Below are 12,669 nucleotides of genomic sequence, written 5' to 3'. Positions count from 1 at the left end.
AAATTAAAACAAGGTAAAGGCAATCATCCAAAAAGCTGAAGCACCAACGGATAACGACGCAGAACGTCTGTACAGCACGGAAACACTGTAAAAACCTAACTGTACTGCTGAACCTCGTCTTCTTTAATATTAGCTTCACAAGGGTATCCATTTATTATAAAAGAATAATACAGGCCTCTTCAGTGAGTTACTGGAAAACAATTCCATCTCGGGTTTCTGTGACAGTTTATAAATGACTCGACCTTCGGTCTTGTAATTTATGATGTCACAGAAACCCTAGATGGAATTATTTTCCTGTAACTCACTGAAGCCCATCTATTATATATATATATATATATATATATATATATATATATATATATATATATATATATATATATATATATATACATATATACAGACATGCTCATAATTTGTTGGTACCCCTCCACAAAAAACGAAGAATGCACAATTTTCTCTGAAATAACTTGAAACTGACAAAAGTAATTGGCATCCACCATTGTTTATTCCATATTTAATAGAAATCAGACTTTGCTTTTGATTTTTTATTCAACATAATATTGTAAATAAGAAAACAAATGAAAATGGCATGGACAAAAATGATGAGACCGCTAACCTAATATTTTGTTGCACAACCTTTAGGGGCAATCACTGCAATCAAATGTTTTCTGTAGCTCTCAATGAGACTTCTGCACCTGTTAACAGGTAGTTTGGCCCACTCTTCCTGAGCAAACTGCTCCAGCTGTCTCAGGTTTGATGGGTGCCTTATCCAGACTGCAAGTTTCAGCTCTTTCCATAGATGTTCGATAGGATTCAGATCAAGACTCATAGAAGGCCACTTCAGAATAGTCCAATGTTTTGTTCTTATCCATTCTTGGGTGCTTTTAGCTGTGTGTTTTGGGTCATTATCCTGTTGGAGGACCCATGACCTGCGACTGAGACAGAGCTTTCTGACTTTCGCTCCAGAATGCCTTGATAGTCTTGAGATTTCATTGTGCCCTGCACAGATTCAAGGCACCCTGTGCCAGGCGCAGCAAAGCAGCCCCAAAACATAACCGAGCCTCCTCCATGTTTCACTGTAGGTATGGTGTTCTTTTCTTTGAAAGCTTCATTTTTTCGTCTGTGAACATAGAGCTGATGTGACTTGCCAAAAAGCTCCAGTTTTGACTCATCTGTCCAAAGGACATTCTCCCAGAAGGATTGTGGCTTGTCAATATGCATTTTAGCAAATTCCAGTCTGGCTTTCTTATGTTTTTCTTTCAAAAGTGGAGTCCTCCTGGGTCTTCTTCCATGGAGCCCACTTTCGTTCAAAAAGCGACGGATGGTGCGATTAGAAACTGACGTACCTTCACCTTGGAGTTCAGCTTGTATCTCTTTGCAGTTATCCTTGGTTCTTTTTCTACCATTCGCACTATCCTTCTGTTCAATCTGGGGTCGATTTTCCTCTTGCGGCCGCGCCCAGCGAGGTTGGCTACAGTTCCACGGACCTTAAACTTCTTAATAATATTTGCAACTGTTGTCACAGGAACATCAACCTGCTTGGAGATGGTCTTGTAGCCTTTACCTTTACCATGCTTGTCTATTAATTTCTTTCTGATCTCTTCAGACAACTCTCTCCTTTGCTTTCTCTGGTCCATGTTCAGTGTGGTGCACACAATGATACCAAACAGCACAGTGACTACTTTTCTCCATTTAAATAGGCTGAATGACAGATAACAAGATTGGAGACATGTGTGATACTAATTAAAGAAACTAATCAGTTTGAGATATCACTATAATCCAATTATTTATTATCTTTTCTAAGGGGTACCAACAAATGTGTCCAGGCCATTTTAGAATATCTTTGTAGAATAAGCAATAATTCATCTCTTTTCACAGCTTCTTTGCTTTATTCTATGACATACCAAAGGCATGCAAGTATACATGATAAAATAGCTTTTAATTTCATCACTTTTCAGGAGGAATGAAGCATTATTTCAATGAGCTGTAAGGGTACCAACAAATTTGAGCACGTCTGTATATATATATATATATATATATATATATATATATATATATACATACAGTACTGTGCAAAAGTTTTAGGCAGGTGTGAAAAAATGCTATAAAGTAAGAATGCTTTCAAAAATAGACATGTTAATAGTTTATATTTATCAATTAACAAAACGCAAAGTGAGTGAACAGAAGAAAAATCTACATCAAATCAATATTTGGTGTGACCACCCTTTGCCTTCAAAACAGCATCAATTCTTCTAGGTACACTTGCACACAGTTTTTGAAGGAACTCGGCAGGTAGGTTGGCCCAAACATCTTGGAGAACTAACCACAGTTCTTCTGTGGATTTAGGCAGCCTCAGTTGCTTCTCTCTCTTCATGTAATCCCAGACAGACTCGATGATGTTGAGATCAGGGCTCTGTGGGGGCCATACCATCACTTCCAGGACTCCTTGTTCTTCTTTACGCTGAAGATAGTTCTTAATGACTTTCGCTGTATGTTTGGGGTCGTTGTCATGCTGCAGAATAAATTTGGGGCCAATCAGATGCCTCCCTGATGGTATTGCATGATGGATAAGTATCTGCCTGTACTTCTCAGCATTGAGGAGACCATTAATTCTGACCAAATCCCCAACTCCATTTGCAGAAATGCAGCCCCAAACTTGCAAGGAACCTCCACCATGCTTCACTGTTGCCTGCAGGCACTCATTCGTGTACCGCTCTCCAGCCCTTCAGTGAACAAACTGCCTTCTGCTACAGCCAAATATTTCAAATTTTGACTCATCCGTCCAGAGCACCTGCTGCCATTTTTCTGCACCCCAGTTCCTGTGTTTTCATGCATAGTTGAGTCGCTTGGCTTTGTTTCCACGTCGGAGGTATGGCTTTTTGGCCGCAAGTCTTCCATGAAGGCCACTTCTGACCAGACTTCTCCGGACAGTAGATGGGTGTACCAGGGTCCCACTGTTTTCTGCCAATTCTGAGCTGATGGCACTGCTGGACATCTTCCGATTGCGAAGGGAAGTAAGCATGATGTGTCTTTCATCTGCTGCAGTAAGTTTCCTTGGCCGACCACTGCGTCTACGGTCCTCAACGTTGCCCGTTTCTTTGTGCTTCTTCAAAAGAGCTTGGACAACACATCTGGAAACCCCTGTCTGCCTTGAAATTTCTGCCTGGGAGAGACCTTGCTGATGCAGTATAACTACCTTGTGTCTTGTTGCTGTGCTCAGTCTTGCCATGGTGTATGACTTTTGACAGTAAACTGTCTTCAGCAACCTCACCTTGTTAGCTGAGTTTGGCTGTTCCTCACCCAGTTTTATTCCTCCTACACAGCTGTTTCTGTTTCAGTTAATGATTGTGTTTCAACCTACATATTGAATTGATGATCATTAGCACCTGTTTGGTATAATTGTTTAATCATACACCTGACTATATGCCTACAAAATCCCTGACTTTGTGCAAGTGTACCTAGAAGAATTGATGCTGTTTTGAAGGCAAAGGGTGGTCACACCAAATATGGATTTGATTTAGATTTTTCTTCTGTTCACTCACTTTGCAGTTAGTTAATTGATAAATATAATCTATTAACATGTCTATTTTTGAAAGCATTCTTACTTTACAGCATTTTTTCACACCTGCCTAAAACTTTTGCACAGTACTGTATATATACACACATACACACACACACACTGTGAAGGATGAGTACACAGAAGGTGTATTTGAGTGTGAGGAAGAGAATTGGCAGGACACCGGAATTCAAATTATTTCTAAACAACAAAAAATGTACCGGTACTTCAAAAGAAAGAAAACAGAAAAAATCCTTTCCAGATTAGACTTCAGCTTTCACGGCAATTCTTTAGTGAACCAGACTTTCCAAGTAAGTATTGTTCGTGGCAGAAGTCATTCAATTTAATCAGCAAAGTGCACACTATTGGACTTTCCTTCTCCTGTTTTCAGGTTCCGTTATAAGATGCCCAGCAGGTGTCACTGTCCATACGGATAGTGCAGAAAACCAGGTAAGAGTATAATTCTGCCCTCTGGTGGATAATGGGAGGAGCTGCAGGATCACAGGCACTTTTACCAGGGGCTCCTTGAGGACGTAACACTGTGCAGCAATCACTTTGTAATCCTTTGTTTGTCTTTTACAGGTTCCTGGGTTTCCCCTGCTGCAGGAATTCAAGTTTGCAGTTTCTCAGTCCTTGAGTGGTATTATTTCAAACAATACTGATGTGCTTGGCCTTTTTTTTTTTCTCTGTGAATTTCTGAGTTTGTTCACAACCAGTATCAGCATGTATTGCCCTGGCTGCACACACGCACAGGGTTGCTTAAAAGTAAACAGAGTCCCAGGTTCCACTTCAAATCACACAACGTTTCTTCACCTGCTACATAACCCAAGCAAGACTTTTAAAACACTGTTTCAGACTTTTGCGTCCTCCCACAGCAGTAGTTTAATAAATGGACCCTTTCACATGTTACTACTTAGAACATGGCATTTTTAAATCACCTGTGTCAGCGTGATTTTAATTCATACAGCTTTTCAGGTAAACCACAATGGCAGTTGTTACTTGTTCAGTCCGAATATAACTCAACAGAGTATTTACTTTCACTCAAAGGTGTAACTTTCTTTCCAAACCGAAACAGAAAGTAGGTAATATTTGCCATTTACCTTTTTAAATGCTGGTATTCATACAGCTGTCTCCAGCCTTTTTAAGTTACTGTTTGCAGTGCTCTCCCTCAGATAGCCTTCCTGCTTTCTGACACCCCCTCAATACTCATGACGTCAGCCTAAATTTTCTGTTTGCTCCCGGTGTTCACACAGCCGACATCGCAAGTATTTCTGGGCAATGAAGTTCAATTGACTTATCCGGCTCTGTGAGCTGTTTTAAAAACACTATTTATTCTTTATTAATACCTGACATAGGACCGTGGCAACACAGCTTGTTTGCTACCTAAAATACAGCATTAATAATGCCCCATTTTTTAAATGCTATTCCAGCAAACCTACCTTTTGCCACAAATCATACACACATGGGCAGGTACTGAACAGCAGTCCATATGGATAAAAAGTCAATGTAGATGTAAACTTTCCCAACAGCACCAACACTAGAAGCCAGAAAATACTTTAAAAGACAAAAAGTCAAACCTGGACTATATAAATCTTTTGAAGAGAGACTTACACACTTGCTGTTATTAAGCCACCTGCAATTTAAAAAATAAGTAAATGTGATCTAATTAACTATGCACATATGGAGTACTTTAAATGGTTTTTGAAAGTTCTGTGGTGGTATCTTTGTTAAATTACTGCTATAAAATAGTTCATTTTGTTGGATGGTCCCCATAATCAAACTTCAGACTAATAAAAGTAGTAATAAAATCAACAAGTTTACTGCACTGTGTTACTTTTCTTTCTACTCAACTGAACATAAGAAAGTTTACAAACGAGAGGAGGCCATTCAGCCCATCTTGCTCGTTTGGTTGTTAGTAGCTTATTGATCCCAGAATCTCATAAAGCAGCTTGTTGAAGGATGCCAGGGTGTCAGCTTCAACAACATTACCGGGGAGTTGGTTCCAGACCCTCACAATTCTCTGTGTAAAAAAATACCTTCTATTTTCTGTTCTGAATGCCCCGTTACCTAATCTCCATGTGTGACCCCTGGTCCTTGTTTCTTTTTTCAGGTCGAAAAAGTCCCCTGGGTCGACATTGTCAATACCTTTTAGAATTTTGAATGCTTGAATCAGATCACCGCGTAGTCTTCTATGTTCAAGACTGAATAGACTCAATTCTTTCAGCCTGTCTGCATATGATTTGCCTTTTAAACCAGGAATAATTCTGGTCGCTCTTCTTTGCACTCTTTCTAGAGCAGCAATATCCTTTTTGTAACAAGGTGACCAGAACTGAACACAATATTCTAGATGAGGTCTTACTAATGCATTGTAAAGTTTTAACATTACTTCCCTTGCCTTTTTTCGCTGAATATTTTTTTTAATTGATCTATTAAACCATTTTGGCAATTTTGATTTAGATTTCGATTTGTCTACTATTAGGATGTAATTGTCTTGCGCCTCTAGTACTACATTTTTTAAAAAACAGCCATCCTTTTTCTGTGAAGAAGGGCTTTTGCCCGAAACGTCCTGAAATAAATGATTTTTTAATCATTTAAACTTTTTGTGCACACATTATTTTTATTTTATTTTTAAAATATTTTTTCTTCTTAGCAACCTTCATTTTTGTACACTGCAGTTTTACCTTCTCTGAAACCTTACAGCCCTGGCAGGAAATGAATGTGACTGTCATACTTGTTTAAATGTCTAGTGCCCCTAAGATTTCATTTTAAACGCTAAAATTTAAAATGATCATGTTAAAATAAAATGTAAAAAAAAAAAAACATCAAAACAAACATTTAAAAAAAGGTATTTCTTTTAAAATGTCTCTTTTGCCTTAGGAACTGGAATTTTAAAAACTATCACTGTTGCAAATAATAAAGGGAAAGATCACCTACTGATAGCAAGTATATTATAAAATGACCTTTGTTGAATGCAAAAAAACTGGACTGTCAATCAGGTCATTATTTTGGAAGGATACACTATAGAAAACTAGATACAGATTATTATAATTGTGCCAAATTTAACATAGTTGTTGGAAACTTCCGATTGAATAATACAGATACAAATACATTTGACTAAATCTGCTGTATCAGTGAACAGGACATGTAAAAGACTAGAATGAAACACAGGAAATACCTTTGTTGTGATGACACTCTCTGTAGAGTCAAAGACAAGATACAGAACGGATACCTTCAGAACAGTACAAAGAAACGCAAGTCAGTTCATGCAATACAAATTCAAGGCAGGGAAACATACCTGTCTGACTGGGCTCTAAGGCACTGGGCCTGGCTGTAGTGGAAATTATGGGTAAGCACCGGGGCTCAACATTTACTAGCTCTTGTAAAAGTTTACTATGGTATTTGCAAGGTAATTTCTCTATTTAACACATTTTATTCACATGCATATGCATTTGAAATTGTATTTATGCAATGATTCTAGAGCCAGGACAATCTTAATACATCAATGACTTACTCAAACTAATCCACATAATTATCCTCTATAACAATCCTCACCATTTCATACAATCCTGCCTTTCAATTATTGTATACCTCTTTTTTTAATCAATTTGAGCTCATTTCACTATATTCATGTAATTGCTAACGTAAAAGATGGAGCCCTGTTGAATGGCTTTTTGTTTTTCGTTTTCTCTTTTTTATATTCTGTGTTGAGTGGGCATTATATTTCTCAACTTCTATTACAAAGGTTTTGCTTTTTTTAAAGACCCAGCTGGCAGTGTACTTTTATGGAGGAATAAAATACGAGTAGGTTACTAGGGTTAAGTTTCATAAAACTTGGGTCTGTGTGCACCCCCATGGTCTTAGATGTAGAGGCCAACTGATGCAAAAGCTAGCATCAAGACAGAAAGCTAGAGCAAACTGATCTCTGAACTTAAGATCTCGTATAATTGAACTGTTAACTATGATTATATATGTTGGTTGTGTCCTAGCCTTTCTACAGTTTAAATCTTCTGAAGTTGTCAAACCACATTTACCTAGAGAGATTCAGGATGTGGCTGATTTTTATCCAGGAATGTCCTAACATAAGTAAGGTACAGGCCTTGGTTGCAGTCATACTAAAACACTTTGAAATGCATATACAAATTCAAAGGCATTCTGACTAGCACATGCACCACCTTGTGAAAGGTAGAAAGGGCATGCAGTTCATGGTTTAGGCTCAGATAAGAAGAGTGATCAGAAAGGCTTATTCATTCCCAAAGTGCTTCATCAGATGAAGAAGTTGTCTAGTTTGTATTCCGTCTATCAGTGAGGTTTTCATTGCTCCCATAATAGATGCATGGCAAGTAGGCTTTATTTTATGATATCCAAAAGGCTACATTATAATATCAAGCACATTCATTTACTAGCCTTCTTCTGGAGGTAAAGGTTTGAAAACCAGCACACAAGTGAAATTAGTTTGGGGGTCTCAGTTCAGTCCCCAATATAACTAAACCACCACACAGTTTGGCAGTTTCTGTTTGAGGAGGCTCAGGGCTGAGTGGGAGAGGGTGATATCAGCATTGAGGTGAAGGCACAGTATTGCACAACACCATTATGAGCGTACCATTCCTGACTAGCCAGTTCCACCTGTCACTAAAAAGCTCCAAAAATGCTTCTTCCCCTAATTCATTTATATGTGTTACCGAGCACAATGGATGTAACAACCTTTTCCCCTGTATTTTTGTGTTTCTGGATGGCTGTAGGCTTTACAACAAATCAGAAAAAAAACACGAGTACCTGCTGTATTGCTAGTATTCAATCAATATCCTTTTTAAACATAATCACGATTGGTTTGATATTTTGTATTTAAGACATGGCAAGTACTTGATGTGAAATTCAATTAAGTGTTCAGATCTTATGACCAAGGACACGTGAATACAAATTTCAAAACAATCTTGATTATGTTAAAAAAAAGATACTACTAGAATACTTGCAGCACAGCAGGCAGAAAAAGTTTACAAGAAATGCATTATGTTACCTTTGTTGTGTCCCGTGTTGTCCGTCCAGCATTACATTAACATATTGCCGACTGTTTAGAAATGTTTAATCCCACAAATCAACTGGGCAATTAACTTCTCAACATTTACTCTGCAGCGTTCGCCACAAGAGAAAAGCATTTTTTCTAAGGATTGCAGTGTATCGAAATCAAGCTCCCCCCTACAACAATGCTGGTGTGCTGTTCCCATAATAAATACACTCCAGAGCACCAGCATGGGTCAGGAACTGGATACACTACAATGATTAGAAGACAAAAATATTTTTCTACTGGTGAACAAGTTGAAAAAAAGGAATTTCCAAATACAAATGGAATGAGGTTATTAAAGCCCATTATAACTTAGTTTTGCCATGAAATGAAAATTAGTAGAAATATTGTGGTGGATTTTCTCCATGGGAAATGAGATGACTTTATAATATTAAAAAATCAGAAAATCATTAACTATCACTACAGGTACAAATATTAGGAGTGTTGCTCTGCTGCTCCCATAGCTTAGGGAGAAAAAAACGCTAGTTGCCAGGGCCAGATAAGCTCAAGTGGACAGATGCAGGGCTGGCCTTGATTCTCAAGAGGCTGTTCACCAACATCTGCTTTCAGGCTTATGGGTCTTAAGAGGCAACTGGTTTGGGGGTAAAATATAAGTGACTATAAACAAAATAAAAAAAAAACAAAACAATGGCAAGTGTGTAATAGTCTTATTATTTATAATCATATTCTATAATTAATAGCATAATTAATAACATGTTTATAGATTGTTTATAATCACTTTAAGGATAGCGAAACTAGCGTTACCAAAATACTTGGGTTTTTTAATTTATGTTCAGCCCTGCTGTGGAAGGTATGGTTGTTCGAAGCCTGTGTACCTTCCTACTGGAGCACTCTCTCTCAGGTCTTTTCTTGCTTGCATCTCTCCGATGGGCGAAGTTGAGCCTTTGCTGTGTAAAAAAACATAAATCATAAAGTGGTTGTAGCTAATAAAATAATTTCATAAATCGATATATGGGTCTCAAATGTTCAGTTTTCAAAAAAGTAAAGTTCCTTACTTTCAGGAAATGTGTTATTGTTTCACTTCCTAGGTTTTCACCCCTGCAGTGTTTTCTGGGTCAAAACATGCCAGTCATTAGGGGAAGCAGTTGGTTGGTTAATGACAGGAAAGAATGTTTTTAAAGGATGGGGAAATTTTAGCTCCAGGTGATTGACCAAAGATTAACAGAAAGCATGGCTTGTAAACAAAGATTTCATTAATGTAGTGTAGTACCAGATTTTATATTTTAAAATGAAAATACAAGTTTAATATCAATCCATTCTTTATTTTTGTATAGCGCCTTTAACGAGGGCTGCAGCGCTTCACATGAAGAAAAAAAAATAAAAAATAACAAATCAGCAGTAAAAAAAAAAAAAAAAAAAATGTGTTGGGATGCCTTGTGATGGGGTACTCCCTGCCCCTGTGCATACTTCATGTTTTGTGTTATTTTGATTTTATAGTATTATTATTTTAAGATACTGTCTTTGTTTGAACGCTGTTTTGTTATTAATTATTTTACAGCATGGAAGGGGTTAAAATCCCCCATCCAGCTAAAACACGTGCATATTGTGACCATCTCCAAATTAAACAATTATCAGTCTGGAGATGTATCTATAAAAAATGGATCAGCTGCTCATCAGTGTTAGTGTGTTCAGAGGTGGAATGAGAGATGTGAGTTGTGAGATAATAATACATAACGCACTGTGACAAACCAGGGTGCGCTTGCCACATGCAGGACTGTCTTCACTTGTCTTTTTGTGTAAAAAGGAACAGCACTCCAAAAGCACAGGTAGGTTTCTAAACAGGGCAGGCCAGTATGTTTATTTTAAACACAAAACAAACAAAACCAAAAACCGAACTCATTCCACAAGTGCTAACTAAACATTTCCGTTCTAAAATATACCGGACAGCTAAGCTGTTTACCAGTCACAAAAACCCATATACTTTTACAAGCACCAATTATTCCATTTGGGAACAGCCAGATTCTCACATGTTTTTGGCACAGGAATTAACCCCATCCCTGCCAATCACCACCAAAACACATACAAACACCAACACTGCCTCATACATCTAGAAAGCAATTGCTACCCATGCTAGTTTTACACCAGCACGATACTTGTTGGTTCCGTATCTGTTGTGTTTGTCTGTTTTGACCACCGTGCCGTTTTGTTTTGTACAACTGTTTTTGTACTGCTTTTGTACACATGGCGAATTACATTTAATAGAGAAAAGTGCAAGGTACTGCACGCTGGCAATAAAAACGTGCATTATAATATCATATGGGAGATACTGAAACTGAAGAATCTATGAAAAAGACCTAGGAGTTTATGTTGACTCAGAAATGTCTTCATCTAGACAATGTGGGGAAGCTATAAAAAAGGCCAACAAGATGCTTGGATATATTGTGAGAAGTGTTGAATTTAAATCAAGGGAAGTAATGTTAAAACTTTACAATGCATTAGTAAGACCCCACCTAGAATATTGTGTTCAGTTCTGGTCACCTCGTTACAAAAAGGATATTGCTGCTCTAGAAAGAGTGCAAAGAAGAGCAACCACAATTATCCTGGGTTTAAAAGGCATGTCGTATGCAGACAGGCTAAAATAATTTAATCTATTCAGTCTTGAACAAAGAAGACTATGTGGTGATCTGATTCAAGCATTCCAAATTCTCAAAGGTATTTACAATATCGACCCAGGGGACTTATTGGACCTGAAAAAAGAAACAAGGACCAGGGGACACAAACGGAGATTAGATAAAGGGGCATTCAGAACAGAAAATAGGAGGCACTTTTTTTTACACATTTGGCAGCAGTGTGGAGTAGTGGTTAGGGCTCTGGACTCTTGACCAGAGGGTTGTGGGTTCAATCCCCAGTGGGGGACACTGCTGTTGTACCCTTGAGCAAGGTACTTTACCTAGATTGCTCCAGTAAAAAACCCAACTGTATAAATGGGTAATTGTATGTAAAAATAATGTGATATCTGTATAATGTGAAATAATGTATAATGTGATATTGTGTAACAATTGTAAGTCGTCTGCTAAGAAATAAATAATAATAATAATAATTCACCAATCATGAAGCCAGTATTTCATTGGTGCCGGACTGTGTGCAGCTACTGCAGCACTGCTTCTACTTGATAAAAGTATGAGATTAACAGGGGAGGTGAAGAGTAATGTAAAATACTGTAAGGAAAATAAAATGCATATTTTTCACGGTAGGCAGTCAAATACACAATTTCTGTGAAATGCGTGATATCATGAATTTTCCAGGGCCCTACATATAAGGCTAGTATGATCTGTGCTCAATCTGTATCTAGTTATTACCTCCTCCTCCTAGTAACGTCTGCCTGATCCCAGATACTCTCTCCCTGACTCTTCTTCTCGCTCTCATGTGCAGCTCTTCTGCTGGTTCTGTGACACTGCCTGGTTTAAATAAGCAGTACCTCCCTCGCGGTATTTTGTGACACAATTTGCAGCCATTAACATTAGTCATTATATTTAAATGACTCGAATGCGGTTTTTTTTCCACGTGCTAGGTTGCCTGCCACTGTTTAGTGAATACAGCAGCTGTACAAAGCACGCAGTAAAGGGGCTTACTGCATGCGTGCAAAACACGTCACCGCTGTTTAGTGAATGAGGCCTCTTGTGTCTTAAAGTCTGTTTGGAGAAGTTTGTTGCTGCTAATTTGATGCTTCAAATTTAACAACAAGAAAGCACTTTTGATGTATTGAACCTAGCATATTTTTATACAAGAGTTTTAAACCACATTTTGTGAATTTCAATCGTAAGCTGTGTGCTTATTTGCTATATTTCATTGTCATTCTTCAAAAGGCAGAATTGGTAGTCTCCCCCTGTGTGATTTTCACTACTAGTACAACGAAATAAAAGACGGAGGGAAAATATTCTCACCTCTTTTGTTTCCTCTGCATCATTGTATATTTTCTGGGTTCCCAACCGGTAAAGGCATGACTTATTTCTTTCCTTCTTTGACTTGAGATGTGTTTTACTGGGCTTTAATTTCTTTATAATTAAAAAGAAAAAAGGAGAAAAATACTTAT

General features: G+C 37.8%; 1 protein-coding gene across 1 annotated transcript in view; it reads right to left on the bottom strand.

Moving 5' to 3' along the window:
• Positions 1 to 12,669, bottom strand: part of LOC117415581 (cytosolic carboxypeptidase 3-like) — a 51,010-nt gene that overhangs the window by 3,348 nt on the left and 34,993 nt on the right. Inside the window, exons 14-16 of the mRNA XM_059026910.1 lie at positions 12,521 to 12,631; positions 9,452 to 9,523; positions 6,732 to 6,785 (exon numbers count right to left, since the gene is read on the bottom strand). Of these exons, the coding sequence (XP_058882893.1) occupies positions 6,732 to 6,785; positions 9,452 to 9,523; positions 12,521 to 12,631 (237 nt within the window). The remainder of the gene's footprint in view (positions 1 to 6,731; positions 6,786 to 9,451; positions 9,524 to 12,520; positions 12,632 to 12,669) is intronic.

The sequence above is a fragment of the Acipenser ruthenus genome, chromosome 7 (genome assembly GCF_902713425.1).
Source record: "Acipenser ruthenus chromosome 7, fAciRut3.2 maternal haplotype, whole genome shotgun sequence".
In the NCBI taxonomy this organism is placed as follows: domain Eukaryota; kingdom Metazoa; phylum Chordata; class Actinopteri; order Acipenseriformes; family Acipenseridae; genus Acipenser; species Acipenser ruthenus.
This window is presented reverse-complemented; position numbering and strand designations above follow the sequence as displayed.